This window comes from Molothrus aeneus, chromosome 2, assembly GCF_037042795.1.
Source record: "Molothrus aeneus isolate 106 chromosome 2, BPBGC_Maene_1.0, whole genome shotgun sequence".
Lineage (NCBI taxonomy): Eukaryota > Metazoa > Chordata > Aves > Passeriformes > Icteridae > Molothrus > Molothrus aeneus.
In genome coordinates, this window is record NC_089647.1 from 108,608,691 (window position 1) to 108,627,998 (window position 19,308).

Sequence of the window (19,308 nt, forward strand, 5' to 3'; positions counted from 1 at the left end):
CAAATTGTCCTGTTCTGGAAGTATGGAACCCCTGTTACTCTTGTTCTTCCTTAGGCCTTATCTGCTTGAGGTGGAGGGACAGAGTAACTGCACATGGCCAGGCTGTAAGTGCCATCAGGCAAAGCCACAGTTAACTCTGTAAAGCTGTTTCAAGTTTGGGTAATCCACATTTTTAAAAAAAAATCCCTGCACTCTTTGGCTGAACAATGGAGAACAAATGCTGCAGGGCATAAGTGGTACAGCTACTTTCAGAGTGCTGCTCTTTGCTGTCCTGTGAAGCTGGGGGTGAAGATGCACCCCCAGGACCTGGCCATTGCCATGGCCACAGGGAACAGCGTGCCGAGGCAACCAAGACAGAGCAAAGCCCATTTGGGATATTTTTACAATCTGGGGGAAAGCTGGAAGGAGTTCCATTCCAGGCATTAGGACTGTCTCTAAATTAATAATTTCTAACATTCACTGATGTTTATGAGGCCCAAAGAACAGCTGTACATCAGTGATGCTAAAATCACTTTGTGTCTGCTGCTGAGTCTCTCAGCCTAAGCCTCACGACGTGGCACATGTGTCCTTCTCACATGTGCCAATGTGTCCTCACATGTGCCAATGTGTCCTCACATGTGTCAATGTGTCCTGCTCACATGTGCCAATGTGTCCCGTGACCATGTTCACAGGGGTCCGAGGAAGAGGGAAGAGACGAGGATCTGACTCCATGTTTCAGAAGGCTGATTTATTATTTTATGATATATATTACATTAAAATTATACTAAAAGAATAGAAGAAAGGATTTCATCAGAAGGCTAGCTAAGAGTAGAAAAAGAAGGAATGATAACAAAAGCTTGTGTCTGGGACAGAGAGTCTGAGCTAGCTGACTGTGATTGGCCATTAATTAGAAACAATTAATTGAGACTAATCACACTTGTTGCATTCCACAGCAGCAGATAACCATTGTTTACATTTTGTTTCTGAGGCTTCTCAGCTTCTCAGGAGGAAAAATCCTAAGGAAAGGATTTTTCATAAAATGTGTCTGTGACAGTGTCCTTCTCCAGGGGAAGCAGCAGCACTTGGCCCTTCATGTATGACACAGGGGGGGCTTTTCTTCCATGACCATCCTGTAGGAGCAGCAATTCCAGGTGTGCTCCATGCAGGCAGCATTTGGAGGCAGCCAGCTGCCTTTGCACAGACCCTTCTGATCATTCCCTCCTGTCCATCAGCCTGCCAGCTCCTCTGGAATGTAACCCCAGGGCTTGTGATTGCTTTGGCAGGAGCACTATGGAGGGCTGAAGGGGCTCAGCATGGCCTGGATCGGGGACGGCAACAACGTCCTGCACTCCTTCATGATGAGTGCTGCAAAGCTGGGAATGCACCTGAGGATTGCCACTCCCAGGGTAAGAAAAAGCAAACCCGTGGAGAAAGGAAGGCAAACTGCACCCAGGCTTGTCTCAAACACTCAGGCATTGCTCAAGGGCCCAGCTGGGAGTGCCTGCATCTATCTTGAGTGCCTGTTTTCAGAACCAAGGTACAAAATCCAGTTATTTGGATGCGGAGCAGGAGTGATTCCACTGAGTCCAACATCAGAAATGGGAATACATGACAGGAGTATAAATCATGGAAGATCACAATTCCATCTGATAAAGCCTCTTAAAGTGATCCAATGCACTCTCCCTGTCTAAAAAAAAATAAATTAAGCCTGTTCCAGATAGGTGGAAGTGTTGAATCTCATTTCATGTAAATTGGTGGTGCAGCATTTTAGAATGTTGCATCATAATACAATATAAAATATTTTTTTTAATCAGTTTAGAACAACAAAAAAAAAGTTGTATATGCATTTAATTCTGTAATTGTCAAAATACATTTTTCTTATGTTTTTAGAACAATTTTCACCACTTTATCTCCAAAATAAACTTTCAACAAAATCAACATAGTTTCCTCAAGTTTTACAGTTCTGAAAGGTATTCTTCTTCTATGGCCAGTGGTTCAAAAAAGTATTTTTCTAACCATTCTTATTAATTAGTGAAGATCTAAGACATGTCCCATGATGTCTTACCCATCATCTCTTTTGTCAGGGCTTTGAACCAGACCTCAGGATAACTAAAATAACTGAACAGAACTCCAAAGAGGTAGGAGCCTAAGAAACAGCCTAGTAGAATAGTTTGAATAGAGTTTATTTTCATTATAAATGAAGTTCCTTGTCTTAGAGATCTTCCTTATTTTATTCCATTAGTATGGTACCAAGTTACTTCTCACAACAGACCCTTTGGAAGCTGCAGACAGTGCCAATGTCTTAGTCACAGACACATGGATAAGCATGGGACAAGAAGAGGAGAAGAAAGAAAGACTAAAGGCCTTTCAAGGCTATCAGATTACAATGCAGGTAAAAACTGAGATTTTGGGTTTTATTTATGTTTTTACTCTTTCCACGTCACTATAGGACACAAAACAACATGACACACACACACCACTGTTCTCAAGGTGAAAAAGGGGAAGTTTATTTTCTGACTCCAACATTTATAGATTTTTAAAAGCCACAGTGGATTGGAGGGTGAAAGTGCCACCCCTCAATGACACTGGACAAACCAACAGTCTATCAAATTTCTCTTCTTCCATAAAGGAATGAAAAACAATAAGTTATTTACAGAAAGTGTGTGAGAAAGTTCATTACAAGAATGTAAACATCAGAAGGTTTAGAATATCTTAAAAAATCAGAGCAATACTTTGCATTTATAAGAATCAATATCAACCAAGCATGAGTTTGGAGGGTTTTTGAGTAGGGCCATGGAAAAGCCTCATACAAACCTCCCTCCAGCTGAGAAAACTCACAAAGTTTGAGTTATGTCATACACTCCACATGGCTTGGCCTCTTTCAGAGCTTCCCAATGGGATCCAGCTCCAGAACATGTGCAGCAGAGGGGGTTTCACTCCACTTCTAAACTCAGAGAAATTGGAGTGACTTTTTGACTTTTGTGAAGTCAGCATTGAACTCTTACAGACTTGCATGGAGATATTCCCATCTTATTCACAGATGAGGAATTCTTTTGAAGTCTATGGAATTCTTCTGAGTTCATCATCCAAGTAACCAGAGTGGGAGTTAATATAAAATTTGTTAACTTTTTTACTAGTGAAGGATTTTACTAATGTCCTCACATATGTCTGTATTTTATATGTTTTTTAATCTACAGACTGCAAAAGCTGCTTCTTCCAACTGGACTTTTTTACACTGTTTACCTAGAAAGCCTGAAGAAGTTGATGATGAAGTATTTTATTCTCCTCAGTCACTGGTTTTCCAGGAGGCTGAAAACAGAAAATGGACAATTATGGTAAGAAAAAAAAGAAAAGAAGATAACATTATTTGGAGGTTAGGGTGAATTCTGTTCTGCCTTACATAACAGGTTTGGATTCAACCTGGTTCCACAATGAATAGTGAACGTTAAAACATATGTTTCAAATTTACCCCAGAGCACATCACAATTTTAACTATAGACAACATTAGTAGCACAAATACTTCTGGGCACAAATGTGATCTATTTTGGTGGTATTCTGCTGTTGCTTGACCCAGGTTTTATCACTAAGTGAAATCTACAATATAAACTGTCACTTTTTTTGGTAATTAAATCACTGGATTTCCTCTAATGATTAACTCAACTTCTCAATTAAAACATGTTAAATGCTGAGGTCCCAGGGTCTGGTTTAGAAACTGCAGTTTCCCAAACACTTAAAGGCAGTTATTTTCTCTCAGGAAAAGCTGCTGCTGACACCAATGGGAACTTTCCCTGAGAAAATGCTTGAAGAGCAAAGATTTGAAAGATCCTGAAAGGTTATGGTGTGGTTGACACTGTGTGATCACGGGAACCATGAGGGACACTTGGCATTTAACATAAACCATAACTCCCCTCTCAGCATTCCTAGAATTTCAGAAAATTACTGCCAGATCTCAGTACCCTATTATTTATTTTTGGCCTTAGATCTACCAAGCTGACAAAAGCTAGAGAAAACTTTCAGAGGTGAAACGAAAAACAGAGAGGGCATTGTCAGAGATCTGAGATGAAGCCTAGATGTGCTCCAAATGAATAAATAAGGGGTTTAGTGTTGTGTTTGCTAAAACCTCAGATATTGGACACAGTCAAAATTACTAACAAATTTGTGTTCAATTCATAGTTTTGTCCTTAAACTTCAACAAAATGCTTGGATTTTTTGTTGTAATTTTGCAATGTTTCTATTTGCCCTAAACATTATTTTTTAAAAAAGAAAAGAAGCCTTTTATTTTGGGTTCCAGATGCACATTTTGGGGGGGGAGGAGGGAGTTGAAAGGAAAATGTCACCTTTGTATTTTATCAACCTATAAAAATAATGAATGTATGGGTCTTGTTTATATAGTATTCTCTACTACTTGTAGCACAGAGAGCAAACTGAAGAACAGATTATTTGCTCAGCTGGAGATGCAAGCAGGGCTGAGTGCAGCCAGGAATGGGCAGCACTGAGGGGCTGCTCAGCTGTAATTCAGGCACCTCTGTGTGCCTGGCTGGCTCTGGCTATCAGCTTCTCTGAGTCTGGATTGAAGGCATTTGAGACAATTGTCCATGTTCAGACTCAGGTGTTTATTATTTCTTATCAGTAAAACAGCCTCACAACCATGAGTTTGGCACCTTTTCATTAGAAGGCACAAAATGGCCAACAATCTCTTGTTACAAGGGCTTCTAAGACTAAACTATCCAATTAAGAACTGACACCTAGATTATTTTCCCTTTTCACCCAATAACTGATCCCAAAGAGCTGCAATGGGGACTTTTTTGCCCAATTACAAAATGCCACCCAAATCCATGGAGAAGGAGGAAGAAGAAGGTAAAGAAGAACAATTTGCCTCCACCCTAAAACCTCCGTCTTGCTTCCATCCACAACATACTAAAAATCCCAAAACCTAAATTTCTCACCAAGTGATACACCTACACTACTCTCTGTAATCTATTTCACTCTTTTGTGGATTCTAGTCTATTCTGGAGTTTAGGAAACTTTCTCCATGAATGAGGGTCAAAGCCAGTGCTCCCCTGGGAGCACTCCAGAGCAGACAGAAATATTCCCAATGCCCTGGGTTTCCACACCTGGCAGTGATGAGGGGAAAGGAAGGACAGCAAGACCACAGCCCCTAGAGAACCCTCACAAACCCAGTGCTGGGCCAGAATAACAATGTGCAGTCAGACCTTGCTATGAAATCACAGCACCAGGTAAAGAACCAGGTAAAGCCTTGCCAAGGCCAGGCAAGTGTGGGATTTGTTGTGAGCACAGGCATGGGAGGGGCAGCAGAGCTGCTGCAACACCACATTTCATCTGCCTGACTAAATCACTGCCATTTCACAGCTGTGCCTAAGGCTGGGCAAGCAGGGCAGCAGGGCTGCATGGCACACTCTAACCTCAGTGAGGAATTTCCATGTTTCACTACAGAAAGTACAGCTAAACTGGGGTAAATTTCTGAGTCCATGTTCTGGTGTGGCTCTCACTGATGCTAATGGAAAGTGCTGGAATCCACAAGCCAGCCCTTGTGACGTCTGGGTACCTACAGCATCTCCTAGAAGTAGCTGAGAATACATCACAACATGCCAAAAAGGCCTCAGCATTTGATCTAAATGCTTGTGTGAATTGCTCCTAAGCTGTCCATTAATATATTTTGTCCACACTGAGAAAATCTATCAGCTACAATACAGAACATCCTAACTGATTTTCAGCTCTTGCCTGATTCATCATAAGAAATTCTAGCAAATAAATCTAAGTGTACCATTTTTGTCAGGATAATAACTTTCAACACAAGGCTTCAGAGCTGGAAAATATTTCCCCCTTATTTATTTTTATGGAGTATCTGTTTCCAATGTGATTGGATTTTTTTTCTTCTCTTCCTCCTCTAGGCTGTCATGGTTTCCCTGCTGACAGATTACTCACCACAGCTACAAAAACCCACATTTTGATGCTTGGATTCCTGCCAGGAGAAAAATATTCCTCATCAGCAGAATATTCTGGTCTGCAAACACATAGATCTTCTTCAGAAAGGACCAAGGCAATGAGTGATTTTTTTTTTTTTAATAAAACCATATACTTAGCTGTATAATATTGCATTACACTTCTGAAAACGTTCAAGACAATAAACACCATTGCAGAAGCTGCTTTTCATCTGGGTACTCCAAGCTGGCCCTCCTATTGGAGATCAGTATCATGGAAAACATTCCAAGGTTGCACCTTAATGGTTGGGTCTACCAGCAGCATAGGCATGGTACAGTCTAAGTGTAGGTGTGGGGGGCTTGCACTCTGTGATATTGATGCCTAAAGATTTTTAGCTTTTTCATATATTTGTAGTTTTGTAGATTTTTAATATGTTTCTAGTGCTTTTCCTGCCCTCTCTCACATTTTAGGACAATAAGCTAACCCTTTCTAACACATTCTTGAAATTCTGTTTAGTCTGTTTCTCAAGAAGGGAATTTCTAACAAGGACATCTTGTTTTTCACCAGAATTTGAGAGACATAACAACATATAGGACAAAAAAATACCCCTGGACAAGCTCCAGAGGGGCAGACCCAAGAGTGGGTTACTGGGGCAACTGATCTCTGATTGATGTACCTGCTGGATGTACTAATAAATTAACTTTATAAAAATTGTAGAAATCCTGTATCACATGTGTTCAGAGCCATTTTTGTGCACCTGAAAGCTTTCATTAAAGAATTGCTTTTTATCTTACCACTCTTAATGTTGTTTGGAAAGTTTTGTCTTTTGATTCCAGGCAGCAATATGACAGACATAAAATTAAAATGCTGATCTTGGGAAGAGTGTGTGGAGCAGCAGTGCTGCAGTTTGCCTTGGCTGTCTGCATTTCCTGGGCACCCTGGCTCCTGTTTCTGTTCTGCAACCAACCTCCAAATCCCACTCCTGTGTGACACCAAAAATATAGAGAACTTGTGAGCATTATCCTCCTCCATGACATTCCTGTGGGCTGCTGCAGGGGGATACTGCTGTGGAATTGGAATAGAGCTGTTTCCACGGAGCTGGATGCAGCAAAGAGAGACAGCCAGAAGGAACTGGTTCATTCTGTGCCCATCTCCCCTAGAGCTTCATTCCCCAAACAGAATTTTGGCTAAAGAATTAATTATTCTAATTTTTTTTTTCTAAAGCAAACTTGAGGGGCACCACATGATGAAACTGATGCAGCTTCTTTGCAGAAATTGCTGCATTTTGCCTTGCACTCTAACACAGCATACATTTCAGCTACTCCTTCTCAGCAGCAAACAAATTCATGACATTTATAGTTTTTGTGATATCTGGGTATGTACATGTAATATTTCAGGTAAAGCTTTGAGTTGACTATTAACAAACATCTTCTTTGTTACTGCTAAATAGTTTCACTTTTTTTTTTCTCCTTACCTAATAGTGACAATGTCTGTGATATTTAAAAAAAAATCTGCAAATGGGTTTGCATTTTCTGACCAGCTGCAAAACATTATTCAGTTCCTTTCCAAATTGGAGTTCACTGCAGGGCCACACATCACTGAAATGAAAATAAAGATACTTTTTTCCCTATCTATTTACAATTGATTTCTTGGTTTTCAGGCATTTGTGTGCCTTGTTAAGATTAACATTTTCCTTTACAACATTACAAGGGTTTCAATAATTCAATGAACATTTACACTTCAGCAGAGATATAGCTGCATCAATGATGTAGGAATAGGGTATGTGCTAGAAATCAATGTTTTACTTCCCAGTTCAACATGTAGAGGAAAATGCATGGAATACAGTATATTTCTGTATATGGTTGCAGTAAGTCCTGTTTTTTGAATTAGGTTCCAGTTCAGCAAGGTATGTAGAAGTATGATTGGTCCTCTTGGACCTGGTGAGCTGTTCATGTGCTCAAATTTGAAGATGTCCTCATTGACCTGATTTTAGTGCTGTCTGAGAGTAAGACAGCTCACTTTGCTAGTCCTTTCATAAAAGCCACATTAATATCAGTTTTATGGTGTTGCTCAATGTACTGTTAGTGAAGTCACACACATTTATAACACCAAAGCTGCACAGTTAAATGTTTCAGGGTGAACAGTTTAACAATCCTGCTCCTCTTTTGATTCTCAGTGCTCTGATTAGAGCCAGCATGCATCTTGGTTATTGCTGACCCTTTTTGTACTCAGGAATCTGAGCAGGATGCCAGGCAGCTGAATCCCCTTGACATTTTTATAACACATGCACAGAGCTGCTGGCACAGTGTGTGAGTTAGAGGGTCCAACATTTCCAGGAGGGTGATTTCACTTCGTTCTATTCCTCTGTGAACACAGAAGGATGGCGGCTCCTGCTCTGTCTTGCACAAACTGCTCACACCATGAGCTGTTCTGGTGCTTTACAGAAATACTGGGTGGACTTCACACATCTGAGCTCTGGATCCCACTGTATGGAATCACTGAACCTCCTACACCCTCCTGCATGTGCAATACCCAGCCTGTGTGCTGGGAGCCAAAACCACCCCAGCAGGCAGATTTATGGAACATGTGTAGACTGCTGGCACAGTGCTCACAGAGCAGATCTGACACTTCCTAGAGGCATTGGATTGGTACCAAATAGACTTTCTGCCCCACAGACCCTGAAATGTGGTGCCCTGAAGGGTTTCTGTTGTGCCTGTAGGGACTTTCACTGCCTTGACATACAGCAGAAAAGCACTGCAAGGATTAATCCACTTGGGCAGGTTAAGCATCCTGGGATTGCTGAGTGGTAGCTGTGGTAGTGTGCAAGACAGCATTATGATGCCACCCAGACTCCTCATTAATTCATTACTTGAATTTACTAGTGATGACTGCAAATGTGGTGAATAAGGAAAACAGCAATAATGTAGGGAGATTTTCTACAGGGGAAAACAGTTTATCAGCATTCAAAGAGCTTAAACCAAATGCATAACAGGTAGCACAACTAATAGCTTACAGTGTTTTTCATTTTTCATTACATTTATTATGCTTTAATCAGTAGGAGTGCTGTTTTCATTGCTGAGTGTACTTGAAGGACAGGGTATTGTTTTCTCTGTGTTTTTACAGAGATGCTCCTGCCTGGCTCCTGATAGCCCAGACCTTCCTTCCACAAAAGTCCTGCTCTTCTGTGTGACCCAGAGAACAGCCCTGGGTCAGTTCAGGTCTCTATCGAGTCGTACCCACATCTGACTCATTCAATAATCCCCTGGCCCAGTATCTCACCCCACACATCTGCATGGCTGTGCTCTGGTGACCCTGCCCTGGTGGGGGCAGCTGCCAGCCTAATCCATCTCCTGCTCAGAGGCACAAGGGGTGGACTGACCCATCCCTGTCCTGCTCCTCTTCCCTGCGGGGCTGGTTGTGTGCTCCTGCTTGTGCAGGCACATCCAGACCTCACACACAGGCAGCACTGAGGTTGTGCTGTGTCCCAAGAGGGAATATTCATGCTAACTTTGATGCTTAAAGTCCAGATGCAGATCCAAAGTTAGTACTAAATCTGGCTCTGATCCCAGCTGAGGCCATGGGGACCACAGGGGCCCAGAGGTACTTTAATGTCATTTTAGACAGCTGGGAGTCTTGAGACATCTTGAGACACCTGCACAGATCCAGCAGATGGGACACAGGACCCATGGGGAACTGAGGGCAGAGACTGGTGGCCAGCAAGGACATCCTACAGCACCTAAGATGGCCCCAAATCCAGTGCTTTGGCAACCTCACTTTATTCATGTCCTGTAGAGGATTACTCCTATTCTATGCCTAGAAAGAAAAGTACAGGATTGCTTTTTAGCAGTTGCCAGACTCTGTAAATACTTGTTCTGCAGCACACTAACAGCAGTGGGGGGATTTTTTGATTATCTGTGTGTGATCTTCCAAAAGTGAGCTAACATTAACTAGAGATTTGGTAGACAAAGAGGGGCAGAAATCTTCTTTATCATTTTCTCAAGGAGGAAGAACAGCATTTTTTCCTGTGTACTACACAGTAACCACAGCAGGTAAGAGGCCTGCGAAAAGAATTTGCAAATGATTAGTGTAACTTAGGGAGGACTGAGTGGGGAGCCTGGACAACCAGGAGAGAACAAAGTAAAAATTCTCAAACATAATTAAATATTTTATTTGAGCCAGCTTACATCAGGAATGACAGCACGTACAGCAGATTTACTCATTGTCTGGTAGCAGAAGCAGCCGCCTGTGAAAGCCTGAGCTGCTAAAAGGGAAATACAGGAATAACTAAATAGCAAGGAAGCACCAAGGCTTGGTTGCCTGAAGTCCTCTAGAACTCCTGAATTAATGTTTGCCTCTCGTAAGACAGGGCTGTAAGTAATCCATAATTATCTTGCTCCATTTAAAATGTTGTGAGAGAAGGAACAAGAGCTGTACGAAGGTCTGAGCAGTGCACTGAACTGATCATTCAGTCTGGGGAAAGATTTCATGGCTGAGCTGATATATACTGAGCTTAGTTTTGTTTTCCAGGAACGTACAATACTGGTGGAAAGTCTGAAAAACAGATTTCACAAAAAGGCAAAGGTTTCTTCTTTCTTCTGTATCACTCATTTCTCAGCTAATCACTTGGTTAATTGAGAAAATAAACGGTGCTTTTTTGATTATTTTGCCATGGCTATTTAGTCAGCTGCCTTTCAAATGCAGAGCCCAGAATTTTTGGGTCTTGCCCAAGGTTATGTGTACAGAGACACTTCATAAGCCACAATCAACATTTAATTCAGCCCAGCATTTGTTCTCGTGACTAATGGGATACAGCTATTTGCAAGGTTATTTGATTCTTACACAATCTTGTTACCAGCTTTTTGAAGAAATCCCAAACCTTTGTGGCCTCTGTAAAGGCTGATGATCTTTTCCATGTGTATGTGTGTAAAGGATTTTTCTCTAGGGGCAGGAAATCTGAGGTGGCTCCATTCAGACAACAGATCCTTCACAACCACAGTCAAAGCATTGCCTGCCCTTGCCAAATCCCTTGGAAAGTTCCTTGTGGTCTGCATTATGGGCTAGAGGATTAATGAATGCTGTTGCTCTTTAATGGGCCTATTTTCAGGGGATTGGCACTCATGCAAAGTAGGCTCCAACACAAGCATAATATATCTAGAGAGAGGGACAAGAACCAAGATCCTCAGTCTTTGCTGATCAAAGTTTACTTAGTTGAGCCAAAACTCAATTCCAAGTGTAAGGATCAGCAGTGATAGCTGGAGAAGTGTACTGAAGAGTTGGCAGGGCAAATGCAGGTCATGTCTAGTGACTTAAGAGCAAGATAATATTAACTGAAGGGACAAAGAGAAACGACCCACACAGGTTATAGAATCATGGAGTCACAGAACGGTTTGGGTTGGAAGGGACCTTAAAGATCTTCTTGTTCCAACCACCCTTCCTCAGGCAGGGCCACCTTCCATGTGGCCAGGCTGTTCAAGGCCTGATCCAACCTGGCCTTGAACTCTCCCAGGGATGGGGCACCCACAAGTTCCCTGCAAAACCTTTTCCAGTGCTCCACCACACCTGAAGTCATGAGACTTCACAGCTCCCTCTCCATCTCACAGTCAGCAAGTTCAGTGCGCCTGACTGACTTCTGTCTGTCCAGCAGCCTCACCTGATGTGGCCACCCACTATCTGTAGGGGAGGTGAATGTTCTCCCAGGTCCCACTCCTGGCCAGTTTGGACTCCTGGAGGAGGAGGAGCACTCCATGGCTCCCTGGCTGCTCAGGGTGTGTGGGCTCGGTGTGTCCCAGCCCTGAGAGGTGGGAAGCCCCCCATGCCCCACGTTTGGCCCATGGGATCCACAGCCCCTCTGCAGCCCCAGTGTGGGACATCTGTTTCAGAAGGTAAAGATGAGACTCAGCACAGTAATGCCAACTCAGTGGTGTTAAAACACCTGTTTTGGGAGTAAACAAACCAAATTCTGTCTGTGGCCCAAAATGGAGGCCAACTTTCCCATCCTGTTTCCAGTTCTGTGCCCAGGCGAACTTGGCCTGGGTGTTGCTGGGCCAAAGGTTTGTGTTTGACACACTGCCAGCCACTGCTGCCCGGGTTCTGTGCCACACACAGTGCTTGTGGCTGGCTTTTCTTGTCTGGGTAACAAAGATAGCCTTAAGCCCCTGAAATAAGAAACACTGCAGTGCATATACAGAACTGAGTCCCAGAACAGGCAGCTGCACAGAATCCTTGGCTTAGGGTATAAATGAGGGTGTCAGAGTGCCTTCCTGACATGTCCCTGCTGTCAGGGCAGCCTGCTGTGCTCCCTGGTGGTGAAAGGATGGGATCTGAAGGCTCTGGTCTCCTGGGAGGCTCTCCTGCATTTCTGGGGTGTGCTCTCCCCATGGATGAGAGACCATGGGGAAAACCCACAGCAGAGCCCTTGGGTTTTCTGCAAAGCATTGTCCCACCCATGGGTGATCACATCCCATGACCTCCTGCCCTGCTGGGCTGCTCCAGGAGCCCCTGCCCTGTGCCATGGGGCTGAACTGCCACCCCAGGGCAGCCTCAGCAGGGCAGGTTTGTCTCTGTCCTGCAAACCCCAAGAATGGAGCCCCACAGAGGGTGCACTGCTCTTGTCCTGAGGCAGACTGAAATGTTTGTAATTGATATCACTTGGAATACATCTGCTTACTTTGGGAATTGAACTAATTGAAAAGAAATGTCTGCCAGCAGCACAGGATCCCTGCATGATTCACCAGCAGGGTTATGAGACCCACTGCTCAGCTCAGATTCCTGACTTCAGTCCCAGAGCAGTTTGGGGGCATTCCTGAGGACAGGCTGCTGGAGGGGCAATGGCACAAGCACCTCTCCAGGGAATTTCCCTTTTGGCAGAGCAGCCCCGTGGGCTCCTCTGGGGCACTGCCAGTGTGACAGGACACAGCCACCTCTGAAGGGAGCAGAGGCAAAACCCAGAACACTTCAAACTCAGACTGACTTCAAGCACTAAAATGTCTTAATCCCAATCCAACAATTACAGAAAACACCTCATGTGGTGATCTATACATATGCCTTATAGGCATGTAATCCTATAATGGAGAGCTATTGATAATATGGCCTACAGAGAAAGAAGAGAGAGCTTTCAGATCCCCCTGTCTTAATCCTCTGTGCTATGACACAGCTGGGTCTTTCTTAAGTCCATTTGTAACCCTGAATTTCCTGTGTTTTGTGTAATTTCAATGCCCCATGTTTTTCTTTAAATTTCTCACACACTCTTGCAATGGGAGGAACTTTTAAGAGTGTAGCCAAATAATTTGAATTTGAGAAGCACTGCAGAGGAGATAGGGGAAGATGTGTATAATTTGTCTCCTACCAGCTTTATGAATGTCTCTCTCTCAGGAAAGGTAACAATTCCATGCAGAAATAATTCCATTAGACATGAAATATCAGAGCTGTGAATCACTGGGCATTACAGAGCATCTTCCCAGCAGGAGAGAATCCAAAAACTCCACCAGAGAGAGAAGTTTAATTCCTATTGTAATACTAGGAAAGATAGTGCAATCAAAAACAGCTATAGGAAGTTGCAGTACAGCAGAACTATCTATTTTACTAGTTGTCTTCCTGGGAAAAGGAAACCAGGGGATTATGGTTATTCTCCCAGCAATACTGTTGATTTGCTCAGGGTAGTAACTAGAATTCACAAGACTGCAATTAAGGACTCAGGAAAGCATGTTAAATAAATTCCTCTGAAAGACTATTGTAGTGACTATGCACAAATTGCTTCTAGGTGTCCATATAGCAGAAATAACTGGATCTGCCAAGGAAAAGCTCTTCTGATGTTCGGAGAGAGCAGTGCCTCCAGCCTGTATTAGAGGTTTCTAAAGGCTTACAGTACATCCAGCCTGTATTAGAGGTTTCAAGAATGGATCCTGAATTGTGGGGGCACTCAGTTATTGCCACCTGGAGGGGTTCAGCTCTGACTATAGGAAAAAGGCAGCAGTTCCTTGTTCCTGTCCCTGCAGCTCAACAGAACTCCACTCTTGCACTGTGGATGGCTATGGGAGCATCCCTCCCACAGAGGTGGCCCTCTGGGACCATCCTAATTAGGCAGGAAAGTTGTTTCACCTGTAATTTTTGGACTTGCCCCATTCTGCCAAGGGACAAAGCTGTTTCCCAGGGCTCACTGCTGATGCTCAGAGCTACAGTGCATTTTCCCACTCTTCCCATTGCTGAGGTGGACAGAAGAAGGATCACAAGCATGTTTATTCTGAACACTGTATATTGCAAGTAACAATAATCAGGGTCCTGCTGACTTGCCAGGTTAATTTATAGACATGGGACCTAACCTTTGGGAGAAATAAATTCACAGAAATTGCATGGACCTTAAGCACTCAGTAACTCTGAAAGCAAGCTCATACTGCCTGTCTCAAGATTACTGCTGCCTGTGAGAAACAGGTGTCAAAGGCTATTACACAAAAAAATAAAGGAGGTCCTTGTAGGTTGTTAGCTAGGCAGCTAAAAAGGTAATCTGCAGAGTGTTTGCCTTACATGGCTTAACTGCATTAGCCTCTACATGCTGAATGTCTGGACTGTCTCCAAGAGAGGTAGCCAGTGCCTTTCCTTGCAGCAGCCCTCTTTTCCAACCAGTTATTGGAGAGCCATTGCTCACAGGTTGCCTGGTTGTCTGATAGCAGGATGAAGATGGAGAACTTGAATTACAGGGGCTGCTTGAAGAAGCAAACACAGGACATATTTAAGCAAATGTTTAAGCAGGAGGACACTCTTTGCAGCAAAACTTCTGCAAAAACTGGGGGCAGTTTTTTCCAGCTGCAGTTGTGACAGTATCAAAACACTTTTCCATGTCAGTTTTTCACAGCAGAGCTCAGGTTTTTTCAGGAAATTTTACTTGTCTTTGAGTTTTTTTCCAGCAGGCTACTGAAGAGAATATGTGTCCTTTAACCCTTAAACCCAGATGTTTACCTGGTGAGGGGACAGAGACTCAAGTGCCTACCAGCTTTGGGGATCCTCCTATCCCAAACCTCTGAGTCCTTGGCTGCCTGAAAACCTGGGCTCATGGTCTGAACACCCTGGAGCCACCTCCAGTGTTTGCCACTGAGGTGCTTGGCAGGTGAAGCCAGGATCTTCATTCTGTTTTTCAGAGACTTTCAGCACAGTCAGAAAGATCCAGTTCATCTGCCCATTCCCTTCTGTCAGTCCTAGAACCCCCAATGCATCTCCCAGCTTACCAGGACCCAGGAACCTAAGACAGTGAGGAACAAAGGCCTGAAATGAGAAATTTTTTACAAAAAACCACCCCCACTCTTGAATAATGAATGCAATGTGATGCTCCATTTATGTCATATATTGTCTATAACCACAAAAATAAAAGTAAAGCAATCCTACATTTGTCTGAGAGGAAAAATTCTGGAACAGGATGAGAGCTGCCAGAGATGTCTGGATCTGTAGAGAAATGCATGCACAGCAAAGGGGTGGATGTCCAGTGTGGCAGGAGACCTTGCTGAAATAATTTATGGTGCATTTCCTGCCTCTGCCTTGAACTGTCAGGAGGCCTTCAATGTGTCCTTCATAATTTCCCATCCTTTTCCTTCTTAAACTTCAGTCTCTGCATCCCAATTGGCATTGTGATCTCATGTGAGATACAAGGGTAATACCCTTCTGGGCTCTGAGTGCCATTTTGCATTAAACTGGGTGCTGGCCATCAGCAAGTGAGATGAGCCACTCCAAACATTGATTTAAACATTCCTGTGCACTAATCCACACAAAGTCATCAGCAGAGTGATTTATCATGTGTGTGCATAAGTGTAGGAAAAAAAAAAAAGGACACTTCTTGCTGAAGTGATCTATGTCCTGGCTAGAAATGTGTTAAGTTGGTAAAGGCTGAGCAAAAATATATAGAGGGGGATGATTCACTGATTCTCACCTGCCCTCTACCAAATAAATCACAAAGGCTGGCTGTGCCTCCCTTGAGATTCTTTTTTTTTCTGCTCTTCCCCCAGCCACAATGAAAGGGGCTTTTCTTCCGCTTGAACTGACCTTTGGCAAACATTTCCCTTCCAATTAATATCTGAAATGTCCTTGTGGACTGCTGCTTCTGGAGACAGCAGGGAGGTGGCTCTGAAGCCACTCACAGAAGAGTCAGGGCAGAGAATAATTGCCTGAATTCATAAGGTTAATTCCAGTCTAGACGAAGGCAGAGAGAAGTTAACTGGAGGTCTTCTTTGGAGAACAGTATGTTTGTTTTTCTGGACTCTCTGGTCTCCCTGTGCTGGCTGCTATCTATATACTGTGATTATTTCTCTTATGGACTGCTGAGCAATTACTGTGTCTGAGCACTGGGCTCGCTGTCCTCGTGTCATTATCAGTTTTATAGCCCAGTGGGAGCCTCCCAGGAATGAGGCTTTGACTGGGGCTTGACCTGGCTCACTGGATGAAATGGAAAGACAGCAGGCTGGGCGTGGGTGTTTGGCAGTGGGGAAGTTGCTGCCTGACTAAACCAGAGAAATTTTATTAAAAACATTCATCAAAATCTTGATGCATGCAAGTTTACAGGTAAAGCCTAGAATGACTTAATATACAGTCTCATTAAAAAGGACCAGAATAACTAGAAGAGGTAAAAGAAAAACATCAGATTAATGACTGCAGGAAATTCACAGGTTGCACTGAACATTTTCTCATCCAGACCAAGTTCTCAGGATTTTGCAAATTCTTGCTATTGTAGGCAAATTACTGGCTAGAGACTGACTATGTGATGTGCTGTGAAACACTTGGGCTGTCATGGTACAGTTATCTGGGTTTCATGGCACTGCCATGTCAAGCCAGTGTTAACAGTGGTGTCACTGTCAGGATGGATGAAGGACATGATGCAAGGTTGGTCAGTGAAAAGAGGTAAGATCCTTCAAGACAAAGCTTTTGCCACACAACTAAAGTTCTCTCATGTGCTCTTGGGCCAGGGTAAGTGAAATTGGATGAACAGTGGTCCACTGCTTGTGCAGCTGTTGGTGGGTGGCACATACACTGTTGTTGATCCCTTCATTCCCAGCTACTCCATATCTTTAGATCATCAGCCTCCTTACAGGCTTTGGTGACATCAGTTTTATCCCCTTGCTGAGACCTTTTCTTTCCCTGGCTTTGGCAGTCCTGTCCCTCCTAAGACCTCTTTTTACTTCTCTGTTTGTTCCCTTAATGCTTCTCATCAGTGGCTTCCTCTGTTCTTCTCCTTGTTTCCTTCGAAACAAGAACCTCACAATACATTGCTCATCCTCTCTGCATTCCAGCCACATACTCTGATGAGCTTGTAAGAGCCACTCATTAACGTGGAAAGTAATGTTTCTGGGCTGAAACATCAACATCCTCTGCATCTTCCTTCCCTTCCCTTCGTCATCACCATTCTTCTTGACCTCAGAAGCCTGTCATTGACCATTCTCCCTGTCTTTCAGGTCCACTGTAAGATGAATTACCACAGCCTGAGTTACTTGCTGTGCCCCACATGGTATTTGTAATAGTCCATTGTGAGGGGAATATATGAATCCTTCCACTCTTGGCTTTCCTAGTATGAAACCCATTAAATCTAATGCATGTGCATTGATAAAGCAATTTCCTTCCCTGCTCTATCCCTTTCTGCTTCTGTCTTCCTTATAAATATATCAAGCACAAACATTCTCTTTTCCTGTTCCAGACTTCTGTCCATTTATTTACTTTGATGCCCTGTTGATTTCCATCCTCTGCAATGCCAGAAATCCCAGCCCCATTTGCCTGGATATCCAGTTTCCCACTGAGTGCACACATGCTTTTCCTCCTCCTGGAAGGGGGGCCCTTCTCACAGAAGTCTTTAAAATCTGCATTTTGCAGGCATTTTCATTGTGCTGCCCACACAGCAGTGCCAATTAAGCATGATGGTACAGGCACCAAGGAGATGAAAAGCCTATTCTGTGTGGTGTTTTGCCCCCACATTGACATGTGTGTGGCTGAGCTATTCATAGGCATTACGTGATCTCTCTAAATGGGACCCGAGTATGTGAGGAGGAGGCAGTGTGAAAGTGAAGAGCTGGCCTGTGACTGGGGTTTTGATGCCAGCTCTGTCACTGCTTTGGCATGCTCTGACAAGTCACCTGCTCATGCCTCTGTTTCCCCACCTTTGAAACAAGGATAATTTTGCTTACCCTGTTTTCCATGCTTTGAGACCAAATGATAAAATATGCTCTGCAGTAACCATGCACTGTTGTTTTTCCTGTCCCATTCCTCCTCATTATGTGTCACTCCAACTGGTTTCATCTGTGGCTAAATTAGTCTGTGGGCATCTGAAGGAGCCCTACATTTTTCATTTTTCATAGCATGATGGCAGAGGCGTTGCAGTGCTCTCTAACTTACAGGTACTGATGCAGCAGAAGTAAAAATTATAATAAAAGCACCTCTCCTGGAGCTGTGAACAGTGCTACAAAAGGGAATGCTGAGTGTCTGCACTCAATAATGGGGTTCTGAAGTGACTTCTTGTGACATTTTATAGTCGGACGTTGCCTGACAAAGATCTCATCTGGGATGTAAATTGCATGTGCTGCTGCCATATGCCTGGGGAAGCAGGATCTGTTTGTTCTGTTAGGAGAGAGGAGCCTGCTGCATTCAAACCAGAAGTCAGGTACACATTGTGTTCATCCCAGCTTGTGTTAGAGCTGTAGCAGCTTTTTATTCTTCTTCTTTTGAGTGCTGCACAGAGCTCAGTTTGGTGAGGCTGAGCTTCTGTCACAGGGAATTTATTTATTATTTGTGAAGGGATGTATCACATCCTGGTTGTAAACTGCATTTTCACTCCTAGGGAAAAAAACCCAAATGAGCTCCCCTATTTAAGATAGGAAGCCAAATTCAGGCATAAGCCTGATTCCATGAATTTCCTGATTTCATGAATGTTCCAATCACTTAATTTGGCCTGGGATGCACAATAAGACACTGGATTGCTATCTGAAAGCTAAGAAGTTTCTCTTTAATCTTTTCAAGATTCTTATATTCCAGTAAAGATAGATAGAATGGGTAAGGACTCTTGTCTGAATTTTCTCTACCCTCTATTTCTCTGTTCTGACACCTTATAATGTTTTAGGGTTTCTTATTTAAGACCTGTAACAGTTTTATGGCTATGCATGAATACAAGAAACAGTAACTTGGGAGACACAGAAACTGCCAGACTGAACACCTCCATTAGATGCTGATCTTACCTGTCCCTTGCTGTAATTCTAAAAACAAGGCAGTTTTTGATTAAGAAATTATGTTTTGAAAGGAACAGCTCAATGGTTGAGGCCCTTAACACTATCTGTGATTTCCTAATAGCACATTTCTCACTTGCTTTTTTTTTAAAATTTGGCTCTGACATTCAAGAATCTTGAAGCAGCACAATGTGGCATTCAC

The 19,308-nt window shown here is 43.3% G+C and overlaps 1 protein-coding gene across 1 annotated transcript in view; it reads left to right on the top strand.

The window, feature by feature from the left end:
• Positions 1–5,951, top strand: part of OTC (ornithine transcarbamylase) — a 30,915-nt gene extending 24,964 nt beyond the window's left edge. The window contains exons 6-10 of the mRNA XM_066545480.1: positions 1,263–1,385; positions 2,064–2,117; positions 2,222–2,371; positions 3,177–3,314; positions 5,892–5,951. Of these exons, the coding sequence (XP_066401577.1) occupies positions 1,263–1,385; positions 2,064–2,117; positions 2,222–2,371; positions 3,177–3,314; positions 5,892–5,951 (525 nt within the window). The remainder of the gene's footprint in view (positions 1–1,262; positions 1,386–2,063; positions 2,118–2,221; positions 2,372–3,176; positions 3,315–5,891) is intronic.
• Positions 5,952–19,308: the final 13,357 nt, after the last annotated feature.